At 41.9% G+C, this 19,241-nt stretch overlaps 1 protein-coding gene across 2 annotated transcripts in view; it reads left to right on the top strand.

Annotated features, from left to right (window-relative positions):
• The window catches only part of PIK3R1 (phosphoinositide-3-kinase regulatory subunit 1), a 178,632-nt gene that overhangs the window by 140,724 nt on the left and 18,667 nt on the right, over positions 1–19,241 (top strand). For both annotated transcript variants that reach the window (XM_056541572.1, XM_056541571.1), the window contains exons 2-6: positions 14,137–14,229; positions 16,632–16,706; positions 17,433–17,564; positions 18,680–18,881; positions 19,054–19,133. In XM_056541572.1, coding sequence (XP_056397547.1) covers positions 14,142–14,229; positions 16,632–16,706; positions 17,433–17,564; positions 18,680–18,881; positions 19,054–19,133 — 577 coding nt within the window. In that variant the 5' untranslated portion in view covers positions 14,137–14,141. The remainder of the gene's footprint in view (positions 1–14,136; positions 14,230–16,631; positions 16,707–17,432; positions 17,565–18,679; positions 18,882–19,053; positions 19,134–19,241) is intronic.

The raw sequence follows: 19,241 nt of genomic DNA, 5'->3' as shown, positions 1-19,241 counted from the left end.
ACTGATCCTGATAATGTAGGCCATAAACTAGCCCCATTCCCTCATAGTTGAACCCCCACGATCATATAGTGCTATGGTATGGGAAGACCGATCTAGGGTCTATTCACACTTACAGTAACCGGCGCATATAGGGATAGTATGCACAGGATGTGTGAATACACCCCTATTGGGGTTGTCAGGTGAAAACTATCTGATCTTAGGGGAAAAGTAGCTGGAACCCGCTACCCCCCCCCCTCTTCCGGCACGATATCTGGAACGCGACCCCAATTCTCGATGAGGAGCTCCGTTCATTTCTATAGGGGCACGTGAGATCTCTTCGTCACTCCTCACTGAGAGACCTTGTTTCATTTCAGAGATCGGGGGGAGTCCCAGCGTTCGGATCCCCTGTGATCAGCTACTTATCACCTAGAGGATAAGGCTAGATTCACACTGCGGAATCTCCGGGCAGAAAATTTCCGCCCAGGGATTCGAGTGTGGCTGGTGCCGGCTAAATCAGTCGGCGCTAGGACAGCGCAGATATTGCAGTCTCCAATAGACTGCAATGTGTTCCGCGTGTATTTCTGCCTGAAGAAAAAGCAGCGCCATTCTTCAGGCTGAAATTTTAAAGCGGATTTTCCGTTTACAAATTCCGAAGTGTGAATTTGTGAACAGAAACCCATTCACTACACTATATTTTAGTAAGCAGAATTTCTGCCTGAAATTTCAAAGCGGAAATTCCGTAGTGTGAACCTAGCCTAAGAGTTTTCTCCGGACAACCCCTTTAAAGTGTAATTTGTCAAAAGTTTTGATCGGTCAGGGTCTCAGAGCTGAGACCCCACTGATCAGGAGAACGAGCGGGGAGAAGCATGCCGTAGTGCGCTTCACTCCGCTGCTTGCAGCGATCTTCATCCAGCTTCAAGTCCCCACTACCACATGCTTCTTCCCGCTCATTTTCCTGAACAGTCGGGGTCTCAGAAAGAAGACCCGAAGCTATCAAAACTTTTGAACATTTTTCTGACCGGTCTGTTGTCCGGCTAACACTCTATTGGCATGGCATCTCTGGTTCTTATGATGACTTGCTTTAAAAAAAAAAATTTTGACCAGCTGGTGGGTATTCCTGCCAAAATTAGTAAAATATATTCCTTGTGCACGCTGCGGCGTTATGGATTTGTGTATGGGTCCATAAATGTTGGCCCATACTGCCTTGTGCTTGTTTCCTTATAGAAGCTTTTACATGTTATAGTCTAATACAGAGTTTCCCAACCAGTACGCCTCCAGCTGTTGCAAAACTACAACTCCCAGCATGCCCGGACAGCCTTTGGCTGTCCGGGCATGCTGAGAATTGTAGTTATGCAACAGCTGGAGGTGCACTGGTTAGGAAACACTGGTCTAGCAGAGATACGGTGGCCAAAAGGACAGTCTTAAGGCTACCTACATGTTTAGCGTGTATATTAGGAGCTTTCTCTGAGCAAACCCTAAACAAAAACCCAAAGGGGCCTCAGACATCAGGTTCCCATACTCTGGCTGTTGACATGTCTGTTATCTCGCTGTGCGGCTGACGTTATCGCAGGCTCCATACGGTCATCATGTCCTTCGGTCGAACTACATGGTGGGAGACTTGTGCACAACTCCGCTCTACATGTTTTTTGTTCTGATAAATTTTAAGAACAAGCGTCCCTAAGTGTAACCTGAAGTCTAATACAGTGATCCCTCAACTTACAATGGCCTCAACATACAATAGTTTCAACATATAATGGTCTTTTCTGGACCACTCTAACTTGAAACCAGACTCAACATACAATGCTACGTACAGTCCAGATCTGTGAAACGTGTCATTGGCCGGAAGAACCGACCAATCAGAATGGGCATTTTACTGATAAATCACCTGTATTACTGAAGTGCATGCACTGAATGGTGTTTGGTAGCGCCCCCTACAGTACAGGGAGGTATTACATGTTCTGTACTCTTTACCTGTACCTGTGTTAGATGCTCCTTTTGGACACCAAGTAAGAATGGCTCAGTTTTACTTCTTTTTAGGACACTGTGTACTGTACAGGACCCTGAAGAAGGTCCTGTCCTCTACATAGACAGTGATTTACAGCTCCCAGCAGATCTTTCTTACTTTTATATGTAAGGACTTGCTTTATCTGTATTAGTTATCTACTTATTTTTCTTTTAATCCTCACTTTTTTCCTATTTTCGGATGAAATGTTGGTGGTCTCAGAACCAATTACGAGGTTTCCATAGAGTTAAAGTCTCAACCTACAATAGTTGCAACATACAATGGTCCTACTAGTATCCGATTAATATCGTAACTGGAGGGACCACTGTATGTGCTGATCCTACCAAGAAAAGATGGAGTCTGGCTGGAGGATAGCACACATCCCCTCACCTCTCATATAAGATTTTAGTGAAAAAAAGCCTCAAACTTCTTAAGACAGAACTAACAGGTAGGGGGCAGCAGAGCTCAATCCAGCCTTTAATTGCTTGGGGTTTCCTTCTTGCAAGTGCCTGTGATTTGACTGGAGCCAACAAAAGCCATCTGTTCTCTTATTTATAGCTCCTATTTCTAAGAAGTATATTCTATAGCAGATAAACCGCGGGTGACAGGTCATAATTCAGCCGTCTACTGAGGCATTAGCTGTCGGCCCATGATGTACAACACCTCACGGCCCATTCACCTGCACCCAGGGTACTAAGGCTGAAGTGAGTGCATGGCCCTAATATAGTGCACGCTGCCCGAAGAACCTTGTATAAATATTTAGGCCTCTACGAGGAACATGACTTGGGCTCCAGCTCTTAATAGAGAGAGTGAATCTGTTCTATGTAGAACATTTTGTATGTTGGTGCCACGCTGCGTCTGTCCTGCTGTATTGTTTATAATCATTGGTGGTGAACGGGTATATGTAGCTACAACTACTCCTATCATGCTATGACGCACATGGTGGCATGTCTATTGGCTATCCCACAAGCACTTGAGAAGCTCATGGTCACTGTTTATCTAATATCTAAGAAAGGCCCCTTTTCACACTACAGGTATCATCCTGTAGAAAACCTTTGTCATTACTCCCGGCAAAAAGTCCTGAAAACGGGCATCAAAAAATCCCATTCGTGTCAATGGGATTTTTTGAACATCCTTTTTGCATCAGGCATGTCCGTTTTTACTAATGTCCATTATTTTTCCAGGCACAAGACGGTCGGTGCATGAACTAATTTTTGGTCCGGCAAAAAAAAAATGGTGAAAAACCGGACGTTAAAATTTAACATTGAAGTCTAGGGGAACCGGATGTAAAAAATAAAATAAAAAAAACATCCTTTGTCAGGTTTTTAACATCCGTTTTTTGTGCTGAGCATACTCAGTACAGCTTTACAAAAAAGGGTTAAAAACCTGATAAAACAAAAAAAAAAAAGTAACACTTTTTTTTTTTTAATCAACTGGTGCCGGAAAGTTAAACAGATTTGTAAATTTGTTCTATTAAAAAAATCTTAATCCTTCCTGTACTTATTAGCTGCTGAATACTACAGAGGAAATTCTTTTCTTTTTGGAACACAGAGCTCTCTGCTATATCACGAGCACAGTGCTCTCTGCTGACATCTCTGTCCATTTTAGGAACTGTCCAGAGCAGCATATGTTTGCTATGGGGATTTTCTCCTACTCTGGACAGTTCCTAAAATGGACAGAGATGTCAGCAGAGAGCACTGTGCTCGGGATGTCACCAGAGAGCCCTGTGTTCCAAAAAGAAAAGAATTTCCTCTGTAGTATTCAGCAGCTAATAAGTACAGGAAGGATTAAGATTTTTTAATAGAAGTAATTTACAAATCTGTTTAGCTTTCTGGCACCAGTTAATTTAAAAAAAAAAAAAAAAAAGTTTCTCACCGGAGTACCCCTTTAATAACGGATGATACCGGATGAACAACATCAGGTTTAAGAAAGAACCCATTAAAAATAATGGATGATGGTCATCAGTTATCATGCGTTCTACCAGTTATTGCATCCCTTTTAGTTTTTTTGTCATCTGTTATTGTAAAATAACGGCAGTAAAAAAAAGCAGGATAAGAATTCAAGTAGAGAAAACGGACATGGTCGCACATCCACAATATGTATTTTGATGTAATTGCTTCTCAGCATAAATTCAAAAACTAACAGGTTGTTAATATACATTTTGATCAAAAAGTACAAGCCCACTCGCCACGTCAAGGCCACTTATTTAGAGTGCATCCCTAACATCTCTAGCATAAAATGGCGTAGCACCGGGCGGCGACCACCAAAAGCAGGATGATAAACCTGTAGTGTGAAAGGGGCCAAAGTGCGACATCTGCAAAGAACTTCTCTCTCCTTTTATATTATTATGATTATTATTTATTATTTCTACTATTATTTTTATTATTATTCACATAGCTCAAATTCCGTAGCGCCCTACACTCAATTTGGTCCCTGTTGCTGAGGCTCACAATCTAAATCCACCTATCATGTGGGAGGAAACGGGAGTATCTGGAGAAAACTCATGCGGAGAACATACAAACTCATTGCAGATGTTGTCTCTGGTGGGATTTCAGCCTGGGACCCCCAGTGCTGTAAGACAACAATGATTGGTCTCCTCTCTACTCTGAAAACACTTTAATGGAATATTGGTTCTGAAGTCTACAGCGGCCCATACACATGGCTGTCACTCGGACGCCCGCTGCCGTATGCGTGAAGGTTTGAGTCAATCGAACAGGCGCATGCGATGAATGCATAGAGAGGAGAAAGCCGCTGCCAGAAATCAGATATGCCCAGTCCTTCTCTATCCTGACATCTGCCCTTAGGGAAGAGTCCAGAGACCCTACGCACATCAGTTGGCATATTGGCACGTTTGGTGGTCCCATAACCAATGTCTGTGGCCAGTTTTAAAGTGTCGGTCATTCGAAAAAAAACAAAACATTTCTTGGTCATGACTAGTTAGGGTCTGAGCGTCCAGACCACGATCTCTAAAACAATCCGAGAGAAACGCTTGGGCACCTCCCGGCTCGCTACCTTATCTGTCTCACTGCACAAGACAAGACTTGGAGCAACGTTCATTTTAGAGGTTGGTGTGAGGCTAAACCAGTGTTTCCCAGTCACTGCAAAACTACAACTCCCAGCATGCCCGGACAGCCGTTGGCTGTCCGGGCATGCTGGGAGTTGTAGTTTTGCAACAGCTGGAGGCACAGTAGTTGGGAAATACTGGTCTAAACTCTCAACCCCCACCCATCAAAACTTTGGCAACGGGGACACGTTAAAGGGGTATTCCGGTGGAACACTTTTATTTATTTGTTTTTTTTTAAATCAACTGGTGCCAGAAAGTTAAAGGGGTATTCCAGGCAAAACCTTTTTTTTTTTTATATATATATATATATATATATATATCAACTGGCTCCGGAAAGTTGAACAGATTTGTAAATTACTTCAATTAAAAAATCTTAATCCTTCCAATAGTTATTAGCTTCTGAAGTTTTCTGTCTAACTGCTCAATGATGATGTCACGTCCCGGGAGCTGTGCATGATGGGAGAATATCCCCATAGGAGCTGGACAGCTCCCGGGACGTGAGTCATCAGAAAGCAGTTAGACAGAAAACAACAACTCAACTTCAGAAGCTATTAAATATTGGAAGGATTAAGATTTTTTTTAATAGAAGTAATTTACAAATCTGTTTAACTTTCCGGAGCCAGTTGATTTAAAAATAAAAAAGTTTTGGCCTGGAATACCCCTTTTAAGCAGATTTGTAAATTACTTCTATTATAAAAACTCTTTACTCTTCCAGTACTTATTAGCAGCTGTATGCTACAGAGGAAATTCTTTACTCTTTGAATTTCTTTTTTGTTCTTGTCCGCAGTGCTCTCTGCTGACACCTGCTGCCCGTATCAGGAACTGTCCAGAGCAGGAGAAAATCCCCATAGCAAACCTATGCTGCTCTGTCTGGACAGTTCCTGACACGGACAGAGGTGTCAGCAGAGAGCACTGTAGTCAAGACAAAAAGGAAATTAAAAAAAAGAAAAGAATTTCCTCTGTAGCATACAGCTGCTAATAAGTACTGGAAGGGTAAAGATACAGCTGCTAATATGTACTAGAAGGGTAAAGATTTTTTTAATAGAAGTCATTTACAAATCTTTTCAACTTTCTGGCACCAGTTCATAAAAAAAAAAAAAATTTTTTTTTTTTTTTTTTTTACCGAGTACCCCTTTAAGTTTCCAAGATACGGAAAATAAAATGGAGACTGACGAGTGGTTACAATTGCTGTACTGCGCTATGGACTATGTTGATGCTATAGAAGCAACAAGAAATGAGGATTCTTCTGCCTTCCAGGAACAAGCTGCGGCCAGATTTCAAAACAAAAGTACTTTTTCAAATAGTTTTTTTTTTTTTTTTTTTTTTTCAAAGTTCTTGGTTTTTCGAGGTTAACAACTCGGACATAGTAAAAACTTTTATGGTCCTTCTCGGCCGATGTCTAGTCCTACTCCCTGGTCAAGGCTTTCAACCCCTTTTTAGTCTTTGAATTCTCTCTAAATTAGAAAGAAGGAAAGATTTGGGCGCAGGTTTGTGTGTCTGGAACAGATATAGCCGCCTTAAGTTTCCACTCCGCCGTGCCAGGTATTGGCTTTTCTAATATCATTTTTTTTTTTTTTTCTGCCCGGGACCGCTCCAAAAAGGTGCAGCTGCGAGCCGGTTTCATCTTGCACTGTGTAGCTATGTTGGCAGAGAGACCAAATGTAAGGTATGCTGTCGGCTCCCGGCGTCTCTGTTCGGACCTGTCTCTCTTGTTACCAGGAGACAAGAGCCAGGGGATTGGAGGGCAGGAGGAGGGGGCATCTTGATCTATGGGGCCAACTGATTTGCTAGCCCGTTGCGAGTAAAAATAGACTTAGTGGAAAATGCTGCGTGGGTGACATGTCATTGACAGGCTTCTTGTACTACCTGCTGGAGATCCCGGGCGCTCACACTCGTCGTCCATGCGCGGAGCGAGGAGCCTTCTGAGAGAGATCGGGCACTGATCTTCATCTTTTAGATCGAGGGGGGGAAGAAAACTTAAAGACGACCGATCCGGCCGAGGAAAGATGATTGCCCTCAGCGAGAAACTGATTGAGGACTGTAGCAAAGGCATCAACAAGGTCGCCAAGTTTCTGAAAGGGGGGTTCAGCGCGCCCAAGCTGCACGCCGTCTTTCAGAACAGCTGCAAGCAAGCAAAGATCCTGGTGGCAGGTAGGGAATCGTCTAGATTAGTGTTTCCCAACCAGGGTGCCTTCAGCTGTTGCAAAACTACAACTCCCAGCCTGCCCGGACAGCCGTTGGCTGTCCGGGCATGCTGGGAGTTGTAGTTTTGCAACAGCTGGAGGCACCCTGGTTGGGAAACACTGGTCTAGATGCCTGAAACTCTGTGCTTTTCATTTCTGATTGGCTGACGGCCAGTGGGGCCTCCAGCTGTTGCAAAACTGCAACTCCCAGCATGCTCGGACAGCCAATGAAAAAAAATGTAGCATTGCTTTTATGTTGGGGTTACGGTTGGATTCAGGGGAGACATGGCGTATTAAAGGGACTTGCACGCTGAGGCAGTGTTTCCCATGCAGCACGCCTCCAACTGTAGCAACACTACTGTCCAGGCATGCTGGAAGTTGAAGTTTTGCAACAGCTGGAGGCACACACTGCTGTAGTCACTTGTAGGAGGTGGCAGCAAGTGCAACCAGCTTCCTGTTCTTTATACATTCCTTCTATTTCATACAGACCTAGAATTTATTTTTTCTTTTTCCTTTTTCTCGCCACAATTCGTTTTTTTTATTTTTTTTTTTCCATTTCCTGTCTCCCTTTGCGAAAATGAAAAGGAGCCATTCAACGACCCGGCCGCAGAGGCAAACATTTGCATTTTGATATCCCGGAGCAGGAGGTAGAGGGGGAGTTCCTTATTCCTTATATTCATCAAGGCGTTGTGATAGAACAGATGCCCGATATGCTGGTGCGAGGTTGGCAAGCACAAAATTTGTTCTGCTGAATCAGCGTTTACTTTTCCCCAGTTCTTACAGATTATAATCTGTCTACTGCTGCGTTTCCAAGCAGCTATTGCTAAACTACAATTCCCAGCATGTTGGGAGTTGTATTTTTGTAACAGCTGGAGGCACACTTTTGGGAAACACTGCTACGTAGGGTGTTTAGTAGCCTGTCCCCTGCCAACCCATATGGGGGGGGGGGGGGGGGGGTGGGGACACATTCCGATTTCCAAACCTATTGCACTTTGGACAAGCTGGGAGTTGTAGTTTCGCAACAGCTGGGGGAACCCTGTTTGGGAAACAGTGTAATAGAATGCGATCCATTGTTCCCTGTGAGCAGCGATTTTAAGTTGAGGTGTCTGTTGGGTCCCCCTAATATTGGAATCAAGTTTTATGCAAGTTATATGAAAGATGACCTAGTGTCCCTTTGGGGAGGAAAGGGTATGTAAAGCATGAGGGACAATGCCTGGATTTATTTTTATTTTTTTTACTTGGCGGACTTCAAAGCTAAACTTGGCGGCTTCTCAATCTGCCATCTCCTGGAAATTCATGAAATATTCTTCAGTGGAATTTCCAATCCATCATGTGCCCCTGCATTCAGTATCTCTGCCGCCCTCCTCCCCATCAGGAAAGAACCTAGCAGAGCTGTGCGCGCACTCTGCCCTCCCCATCAGGAAAGAACCTAGCAGAGCTGTGCGCGCACTCTGCCCTCCCCATCAGGAAAGAACCTAGCAGAGCTGTGCGCGCACTCTGCCCTCCCCATCAGCAAAGGACCTAGCAGCGCTCTGCCCTTCTGTGCTGCGGATTATACAAGTCTAGCCGCCCCGACAAGAACAAGAAAGATTGTGTTTGCAATATGGTCTGAAGTAGCTGCTTGCCTGTAAAATTGCACAGGTATTAAAGCGGGGTTATTGTTTAATCCCTGTAAGCGGAGGATTAATTGTTCCTCTTGTCTGTCAGTAGAATGCTGGGGCTTTTTTATTTTTTTTATTTAATTTTTTTTGTATATGGAGCTTTGGTTTTGTTTAATTTGGATGCCTAAGTTATCAGACGGGTTATAGGACAAAGAAAGCAAAGTTGCTTGGAGATGTGACAACCGAGGGTGGTGCAAGTTTGGTTACTGGCCTACTTTTCTGGAGATGTGAGTGTATAGACATAAGTAGGGATGAGATGAGATACATGGATAAGAAATGAGATACATGGATAAGAGATGAGATGCATGGATAAGAGATGAGATGCATGGATAAGAGAGGAGATGCATGGATAAGAGATGAGATGCATGGATAAGAGAGGAGATGCATGGATAAGAGAGGAGATGCATGGATAAGAGAGGAGATGCATGGATAAGAGAGGAGATGCATGGATAAGAGAGGAGATGCATGGATAAGAGAGGAGATGCATGGATAAGAGAGGAGATGCATGGATAAGAGAGGAGATGCATGGATAAGAGAGGAGATGCATGGATAAGAGAGGAGATGCATGGATAAGAGAGGAGATGCATGGATAAGAGAGGAGATGCATGGATAAGAGAGGAGATGCATGGATAAGAGATATGAGAGAGAGATGAGATGGATGGATAGAGAGAGATGGATGGATAGATATGGGATATAGAGATAGATACATAGATAGGTATGATACATAAAGTAGATTCCCACAGGACACGTATTAAGGTGAAAAAACGTCAGTGTTTATTCCATAATAAAGTGTCTCACAGCGAGCGACGTTTCGACCAGCCCGCCTGGTCTTCCTCAAGCATAGTACAATCAGGGAACCACACACATAATATAGGGGTAAGTGCATGAATTAAGATTACATTATAATGATAAAAACTTATAAGTGTGCAAAAATTGTATCCTGTGTACATAAGGAGCTATATCATATCGCGTAGTCAGTGTTATACAAAGTGTCCTATGCATATTTAAAAACATATAAAAAGATAATTGCTCAAGAATGTACACATGAACATAATTCATAACGGGGGTGTGGAGATACCACTCACCGGCAGTAGTGGATCGTTGTATAAACTCCATGGTCTAAAACCACTGCGCATGGGCAGCCTCGTTCTCAAGATAAGGGCCGAAACGCAACATAGCAATCAGCCAATCAAATGGGCGCATCAGCGTCACTATGGTGATTACTTCCTCACCTGCACACTCTCAACTACAGGATCAGCACGGCCATCTTTGTTACTGGCTATTATAACCTTTCTGGGCTCAGGCATGTTTGCATTAAAGACCGTGAGGGTTTTATGGTAACGAGGATATTGAGCAGAACTACAGTGACTCCGGTAGAGATTTGCTGTCCGTGTCTGTGGTTCGTGCTCTTTTAGTTGGACTTGTGCGCAGCTATGCTGCATACATGTGTGACTTCTAGAGATGAGTGAAGTTACAGTGATTCGATTCCGGTGGGCTGGAAAAGGTGGATACAGTCCTAGGAGAGTCTCCAGCCCATTGGAGCACCTGAAAGCTGAACTCATTCATACCGGCTAAAGTCAGCAACCGCCGAGCTGCGAGGTTCATGACAAATCGAATTACTGTAACTTTGCTCATCTCTTGTGACTTCCTCTTACCTGCGTGCTATATGTGATCATAATTGTATGAAGGTGGAGCCCTCCCTTCTTCTCACCCCTAATAGTGGACTGGACAATCCCCTGTCTGGACTATACTGCAAAGGTTATAATAGCCAGTAATAAAGATGGCCGTGCCGATCCTGTAGTTGAGTGTGCAGGTGAGGAAGTAATCACCATAGTGACGCTGATGCGCCCGTTTGATTGGCTGACTGCTATGTTGCGTTTCGGCCCTTATCTTGAGAACGAGGCTGCCCATGTGCAGTGGTTTTAGACCATGGAGTTTATACAATGATATTCCACTACTGCCGGTGAGTGGTATCTCCACACCCCCGTTATGAATTATGTTCATGTGTACATTCTTGAGCAATTATCTTTTTATATGTTTTTAAATATGCATAGGACACTTTGTATAACACTGACTACGCGATATGATATAGCTTCTTATGAACACAGGATACAATTTTTGCACATTTGAGTTTTTATCATTATAATATAATCTTAATTCATGCACTTACCCCTATATTATGTGTGTGGTTCCCTGATTGTACTATGCTTGAGGAAGACCAGGCAGGCTGGTCGAAACGTCGCTCGCAGTGAGACACTTTATTATGGAATAAACACTAACGTTTTTTCACCTTGATACGTGTCCTGTGGGAATCTACTTTTTTCGGTCTGAAGTTGGAGTCCCTAACCCCGATTCATATACCTGCGCGCACCACATGCGACTAATGCATCTCGTCGGGTTGTGCTGTTCTTCGGGAATATTTTCTAGTTATGATACATAGATATGAGATGACATACATAGATATGTGCATATTAAGGGAAAGCTACCTGGAAAGGTGGTGTGATTGAGCCGCTTTGCATATCATTCCCAAGAATTCCCAGTGTAGTGCTAATGGCCTGTAGGTCTCCACACAGGAGTGCCATATAGTGCCATTACCACTACCGTATATATGAGTGTTAGATTTTTGTGTTTTATCTATCTATCTCCTGTTATATTCCTTAACAGGAGCTAAGCTGATACCAGGGAACACTACCTGAAAAGGTTGTGTAATGAGCTGCTTTGCATATTCCTATATATATACCGTATTTATTGGCGTATAACACCATTGTAGACTCAAAATTTTAGCTTAAAGTCGATCTGTTATATGCCGATAGACTTTCTGGCCCCGCAGAAGCCACTTTAGTTCAATGATTTAAAGTGGGCGCTTTAAATCATTGAACTGTGGGGCCAGAGTCCTGCTGCCGCTACCCGATTCCGTCTCCTATCCCCCGTTTCATAGTGACATGTCACTGTCGCTGCCCGATTCCCTCACCGTCCTCTGGTTGTATGTCCTGCCGATGCCCGATTCCCTCACTGTCCTCTGGTTGTATGTCCTGCCGATGCCCGATTCCATCCTGGTGACCGCGCTCTTTATGTCCTGCAGCGTTCTTATCTGTCACTGTGCGTCGCGCACTGACTGACGAGTGATGTCGCGTTGTGGATGTAACTTGTGCGTGACGCACATTGACAGATAAGGACGCTGCAGCACCATAAAGAGCGTGGTCACCAGGATGGAATCGGGCATCGGAGGGACATGCAACCCGAGGACGGTGAGGGAATCGGGCATCGGCGGGACAGTGACATGTAACTATAAAACGGGTGGATAGGGGACGGATTCAGGCGGCGGCAGGACTATGGCCCCACAGAAGCCGCCTCAGTTCAATGATTTAAAGTGCCCGCTTTAAATCATTGAACTAAAGTGGCTTCTGCGGGGCCAGAAACTGTTTTATTGAGGTATACCCACTCACACGCACCCTCATTTTAACAAGGATATTTGGGTAAAAAAAAACTTTTTTTACCCAAATTTCCTTGGAAAAATGAGGATACGTGTTATAGGCCGGTGCGTGGTATACCCCGATAAATACGATATATATATATATGTGTGTGTGTGTGTATGTATATGTATATATATATATATATATATATATATATATATATATAAAAAATGTGTTTTAATTTCACACTTTCCTTCAGTTGTCTTGTACAGTGCAGGAAAAAGAAAGTGTTAAAAAAAAAAAAAAAAAAAAAAAAATTTCGGCGAGAACAGAGAGCACATACTGATCGCCTTATTTACATTCCTGACCGGATAAATGCACACTGGTTCCCCCCCCCCCTGCCTTGAAGTCCTATAATGGTCGCCTGTAAGGAAACTCTTGTAGCGCTGCGGCGGTGCAGGCCGGGCCCAGCACCTTGAAGGCTTTAGCAATGCTTGGAAAGTAATCCTGTACTTTTCGCACCCCCTGCCCTTGTTGCCACAGCTGTGCGCTGTTCATAATGTACCTTTTCAGGCTTAAAGAGCCTGCACTGTATGAAGCTTTTCCTGTTCCCATTATGTTTTACTTGGATCCTGTGCTGGCGGCCGCTTCTAAAATAAGCAGATTTCACTGTCCGCCGCAAAAGTCGGATGTGATTGGAACGTTTGAAACTTTTTTTTTTTATTTCAAATATTATATATATAATATACACACATCCACATACACTGTGTGTGTGTGTGTGTATGTGTTATATATATAATGTTTATTATTATTAAATTCATTCCAGAAGTAGGGCACCAGGGCAGCCTTTTTAAGGCAAATTAATACATAAATTATATATATATATATATATATATATATATATATATATATATATATATATATATATAATTTTATTTTTAATTTTAATTTTTTTTTTGTATTTCCCTTAAACATGTCTGCCCTGGTGCCCTAGTTCTGGAATGAACTGTAGGGGGGTATAGAAGAAAGCAGATGTCTGTGCCAGCTGCTGCAAGCATCTTGTACGCTTCTTTTTCCGTATTTTTTACTCAACATTGTAGTTGTACTCGCTGTGTTCAGTAAATGTTTGCTATCCAACTGGAAAACTGCATTTTTTATTTTATTTTTTTATTTAGTCTTTTTATTTTATATAATGTATAAAACTAGATTGCTTTCTTAAAAGATTTAGACCTTTTTGCATTGCTTTTATGTTGAGGGGTACGGCTGGATTGGAAATTAGGGAAGACTTGGCATACTACAAGGACTCGCACCCTGTTTTCCAACCAATGTGTAAAACTACAACTCCCAGCATGCCCGGACAGCCTTTGGCTGTCCGGGCATGCTGGGAGTTGTAGTTTTGCAACAGCTGGAGGCACGCTGGTCGGGATACACCGCCCTGAGCACTGCTGTTTATGTACATTTTTTTTCTTACTATACACAGCTGCATTTTGGAGCACTGTAAAGTATGGGTCTCTTTTATGCAGCATGTAAGCCTTTGGCTCCCCCTAGCTGTGGGCAGCTGTATGTACACACCACTTTTTTTTTTTTCATTTTTTTTTTTCTTTTTTTTTTTTTCCTGATACTGAAGTGTCTAATTTACTTTAGTTGCAGCCATAACTCAGCCGGCGTTACACATGACACAGTCTCTTGTTGCCAGATCGCACTTGCGTAACTTTTTGCTCAGACTTGTCAAATATAAAAAAGTGTTTGCTCAGAGTTTACATTTTAACTCTCTGGTTTCTAAGAAGCCGACAACTAATGGCTTTGGTGTTTTTTTTTGTTTCCTCTCCTGTAGCTTTCATGCTTCCTGATCTGGCTGACCAGTTCTCGCCACCAGAAACCGCCCCACAAGTCCTCATCAAGCTGTTGGAGACCATTGACCGAAAAGGTACAACAAGCGTTTCACACTTCAGCCTCTTGTGTTTTCTTTTTTTTCTTTTTTTTAAGTTCTTTAGAACTTTGCTGCGACATTTTGAAATACTGGGGAACCTCTTTGAGAAGACCAGCCAAAATGCCACTGAAAAAGTTGGCTTCTATGGGGTGGGCTTCTCAAAGAAAATAGCCACTCTTAGTTCTAACTAAATAAACCCAAAATAAAAAAAAAGTGGTCTTCTACTCGAAGCGCTCTTCTACTGGAAGCGGTCTTCTCAAAGCAATTGGCCAAAATTTACAATGAAACCTCTATGGTATGACCAATTGTCATAGGAAATCGTATGGAGAAGGGGGAGGTCTTGGCAGTGTTTCCCAACCAGGGGGCCTCTAGTTGTTGCAAAACTACAATTCCCAGCATGCCCGGACAGCCAAAGGCTGTCCGGGCATGCTGGGAGTTGTAGTTTTGCAGCAAGTGGAGTGGATAGAATGGTATAAAGAGATACGCATAATACAGCTAACTTTGGACTCAACACCCAGACTTAATATCGTAGGGTTCTGCAGGATCTATCATATCATGTGAACCACTGGGGAGCTGGGTGTTAAAGGGGTACTCCAGTGGAAAACCTTTTTTTTTTTTTTTTTTTTTTTTTTTTTTTTTTGTAAATCAACTGGTGCCAAAAAGCTAAACAGATTTGTAAATTACTTCTATTAAAAAAAATCTTAATCCTTCCAGTACTTATTAGCTGCTGAATACTACAGAGGAAATTATTTTCTTTTTGGAACACAAAGAGCTCTCTGCTGACATCTCTGTCCATTTTAAAAACTGTCTAGAGTAGAAGGAAGTCCCCATAGCGAACATATGCTGCTTTTGTACAGTTCCTAAAATGGACAGAGATGTCAGCAGAGAGCTCTGTGCTCGGGATGTCAGCAGAGAGCTCTGTGCTCCATAAAGAAGAAGATTGTCCTCTGTAGTATTCAGCGGCTAATAAGTACTGGAAGGATTAATATTTTTTAATAGAAGTAATTTGCTAATCTGTTTAACTTTCTGGCACCAGTTGATTTAAAAAAAAAAAAAAAATAAATAAAGTTTTCCACCGGAGTACCCCTTTAAAGTCCATAACCCCTCAGTATGAAAGAAGACTTGGGCTCTATTCACATTGTTATAGCAGAAAACACGAAAGCAGTGCCAGACTTGTCAAGCAGACCCCAATGGGGCCCAATGTATCATATTGACTTATAGTGGGGTCCATCATGGTGTCATCATTATGATTGGAAGAATAGCACCAAATGCTGCACTTTTCTTCCCATTCAATCTGAATAAACTTCTGATGGAGTCTCCGAACAGTGTGAACACAGCCTAATACATACAGTATTTGAGTACATGATAGAGGCCAATAAAGTATAAGACCATTAATCCAGTATTCCAGTCTTGGTCAGCAGAGGCTGTCAGACGTTGAAGCTGTTGCAAAACTACAACTCGCAGCATGCCCAGACGGAAATGTTCCCATATGGATCGACATGCAAGCAAAATGCATTTCAAATACTTCTTGGGATCCGCATAGGGCATTGTTTCCCAATCTGCTACTCTCAAGCTGTTGCAAAAAAAAAAAAAAAAAAAAAAAAAAATATATATATATATATATATATATATATATATATATATATATATATATATATATATATAAATATATATATATATATAAATATATATATAAATAACCTCCTGCTGGGAATTGTAGTTTTGTAACACTGCATGAAGTATGAACATGACTACTTTATTTAACAAACCGCATCTTACATGTACGCGGTTTGGAATTGCAGTTCTGGAAGTAAAATAAAAGTGAGCTGCAATACCACACCCAACCTGTGTACAGGCGTGGCGCTGTTTGCGGAAGAAAGCATGTGTCTCTAATATGTTAAAGGGGTTATCCAGGAAAAACGTATTATTTTTAAATCAACTGGTGCCAGAAAGTTAAACAGATTTGTAAATTACTTCTATTAAAAAAATCTTAATCCTTTCAGTACTTAAAAGCTTCTGAAGTTGAGTTGTTCTTTTCAGTCTAAGTGTTCTCTGACACATGTCTTGGGAACCGCCCAGTTTAGAAGAGGTTTGCTATGGGGATTTGCTTCTAAACTGGGCGGTTCCCGAGACACGTGTCATCAGAGAGCACTTAGACAGTAAAGAACTCCTCAACTTCAAAAGCTCATAAGTACTGAAAGGATTAAGATTTTTTAATAGAAGTAATTTACATTTATGTTTAACTTTCTGGAGCCGGTTGATATATTAAAAAAGTTTTTTTTTTTCCTGAATAACCCCTTTAAGCATGGCATATAAAAAGCATTATAGAAGTTTAGTATATTATATTAGTAGTTGGGAAAGTTTCCATAGCGTTGCTCATCCCATTCTCTCTCTTTTAGGGTCGGAATCCACCACATTATACCGGACCCCAAGTGGCGCCAGTGTGGCTGAGCTCCGCCAGATCATCGATTGCGGTATGTGCCTAAAAGATAGATATAATATCAATAAGGGCATAGTTATACTATGTAGAATAGATACATTTCCAAGTAAACATATCAGTGTTTCCCAACCAGGGTGCCTCCAGCTGTTGCACAACTACAACTACCAGCATGCCCGGACAGCCATCGGCTGTCCGGGCATGCTGGTAGTTGTAGTTGTGCAACAGCTGGAGGCACCAAGGTGGCGAAACACCAGCCAAGCGTGTAAAATCTTTTCTGCCAGTAGATGGCGCCAAAAACCACACAATCTGGTATTTCATCATGCACGATGGGCGTTTAAAGATCAGCGCTATTCTCAGCTTTCTTATCCTTTTCAAGATCTTTCTGGGATTGGCTAGAAATTTCCAACTTTATTTTTAACATCATTTTTAACCTATTTTCCATATCTGAATCCCCCTGACATTTCCTGTATTTTTTGTTTCCCCTTAACTTGGAAACAAAGTGGCATATTTGCAGAAATCTGAAGCTCATTGTTTATTTTCAATTTTTTTTTCTTGTTTGCCGTGCCCAAAGCCTTCCTTGCCCTCAAAAAACTGTGCTTGTTTATACAAAATATTGACAGGCAAAACAGACTTGTTAAAATCGGCTTCTATAACCTTGTCGCCTGGTGTTCTGCCGCCAGTGATAAGTGGGACTTTCCTCCACTTTACATATGTTTGCAAACTTTTCTTTTTTTTTCTCTCCTCCCTTTTTTGTATATAGATACTACAGCGGGTGACTATGAACATTTTGACTTAGCAACCCTGAGTGATGCTGTGAAAAGATACTTATTGGATCTCCCTAACCCCGTCATTCCAGCCACCACCTACAATGAAATGCTCTCTGCGGTCAGAGGTGAGGTGTCCGACTTGTTGCTGCTTCTTATTCTGTTTTGCTGCGATTTTATTTATTTTATTTTTTACTTTTTTATCTATAATTTTATTCATTTATTTATTTTACATTTTTATTTATTTTTTTATTTATTGTAATTTTTTTTGCACTTTTTGATGCAGTTCCTGGGAAGACTTTTTTTTATTTTATTATTTATTTATTTTTTATTTAAATTTTTATCTATAATTTTGTTTGTTTTTTTAATTTTATTTATTTTATTTATTTATTTATATTCACACTCTTTAATGCAGTTCCTGGGAAGACTTTTTAATTTTATTTATTTTAAATTTTATTTATTTTTATTTTTTGCACTTTTTAATTCAGCGCCTGGGAATACAGATATGTGTAGAGATGAGTGAACTTACAGTAAATTCGATTCGTCACGAACTTCTCGGCTCGGCAGTTGATGACTTTTCCTGCGTAAATTAGTTCAGCCTTCAGGTGCTCCGGTGAGCTGGAAAAGGGGGATACATTCCTAGGAAAGAGTCTCCTAGGACTGTATCCACCTTTTCCAGCCCACTGGAGCACCGGAAAGCTGAACTAATTTTATGCAGGAAATGTCATCAACTGCCGAGCGGAGAAGTTCGTGACGAATCGAATTTACTGTAAGTTCGCTCATCTCTAGATATGTGTAATGTTTAACAATATGAAGGTCTCTGTATCCGTGTTGTGAAGGGAGGTAATTGGTAACCTTTTTATCAGTGCTGGCAAATGGCGTTTTTTTTTTTTATTTGGGGAGGACGCTGTGTTCCAGGTTCAGCAGCCTCTGCAGGGATTCAACCACCTGCTGCTTATCTTTAACAAAGTCCATGCTGAACGAATGTTAGGTCGTCTTGGTATCAACCCATGAAAAAAAAAAATCTCCTAACATTCTGTCACATGCTGCAGAACCGGATGTCGATCTGATAACCTTCACACAAGAACAAGACCTGTAGGGTGCTGATTCTCAGCCAATGGCTGGACACTAGTCGCTCCTCCTATGTTAGTCCGGTCTATAGTACTGGGTAGTGATACTTTCAGTTCAACATTTCAGGATGTCATGTGGCTTTTGGACTAAACCTTCTTTAACCTGTCTGCAGAATCCCTGAACTCCGATGACTACGCTCAGCTGCTGCGGAAGATCATCCAGACTGCCAACGTGCCCCAGCAGTACTGGCTCACCCTACAGTATATGCTCAAGCATTTCTTTCAACTTTGTCAAAGTTCCAGCAAGAACTCTCTAAGTGCAAAGATCCTGGCAGAAATCTTCAGCCCGCTTCTCTTCCGAATCCAGCAGGGAAGGTAGGTCACCCAGACCTCAATGACTTGTCGCTATATTATGTTTTTAATACTTATATATATCACTTTTTTGCAGATTATTTTCCCTTTTTCTGCATTTTTGCAGCTCTGACAGCTACTTATATATTCCTTTTTTTTACTGATTTTTTTCCCCACTTTTTCTGCATTGTTGCAGCTCTGACAGCCCAGAGTACAGCACCCAGATTCTGGAAGTTCTTATCGCCAGCGAATGGAATGAACAGCAAGCAGCGCCAGGTAACACCATTCTTTCACTATCTACATTATTGCATTGAAATCTGCCCTTGGGGCTTCTGCTTGTAAAATTCTTAGAAAAAAAAAGAGAAATCACGGACTGCCAGAGGG

Source organism: Hyla sarda, chromosome 1, assembly GCF_029499605.1.
Source record: "Hyla sarda isolate aHylSar1 chromosome 1, aHylSar1.hap1, whole genome shotgun sequence".
NCBI classification, from domain to species: domain Eukaryota; kingdom Metazoa; phylum Chordata; class Amphibia; order Anura; family Hylidae; genus Hyla; species Hyla sarda.
Note: the sequence above shows the minus strand (reverse complement) of the source record. Positions and strands in the feature narration are given on the sequence as shown.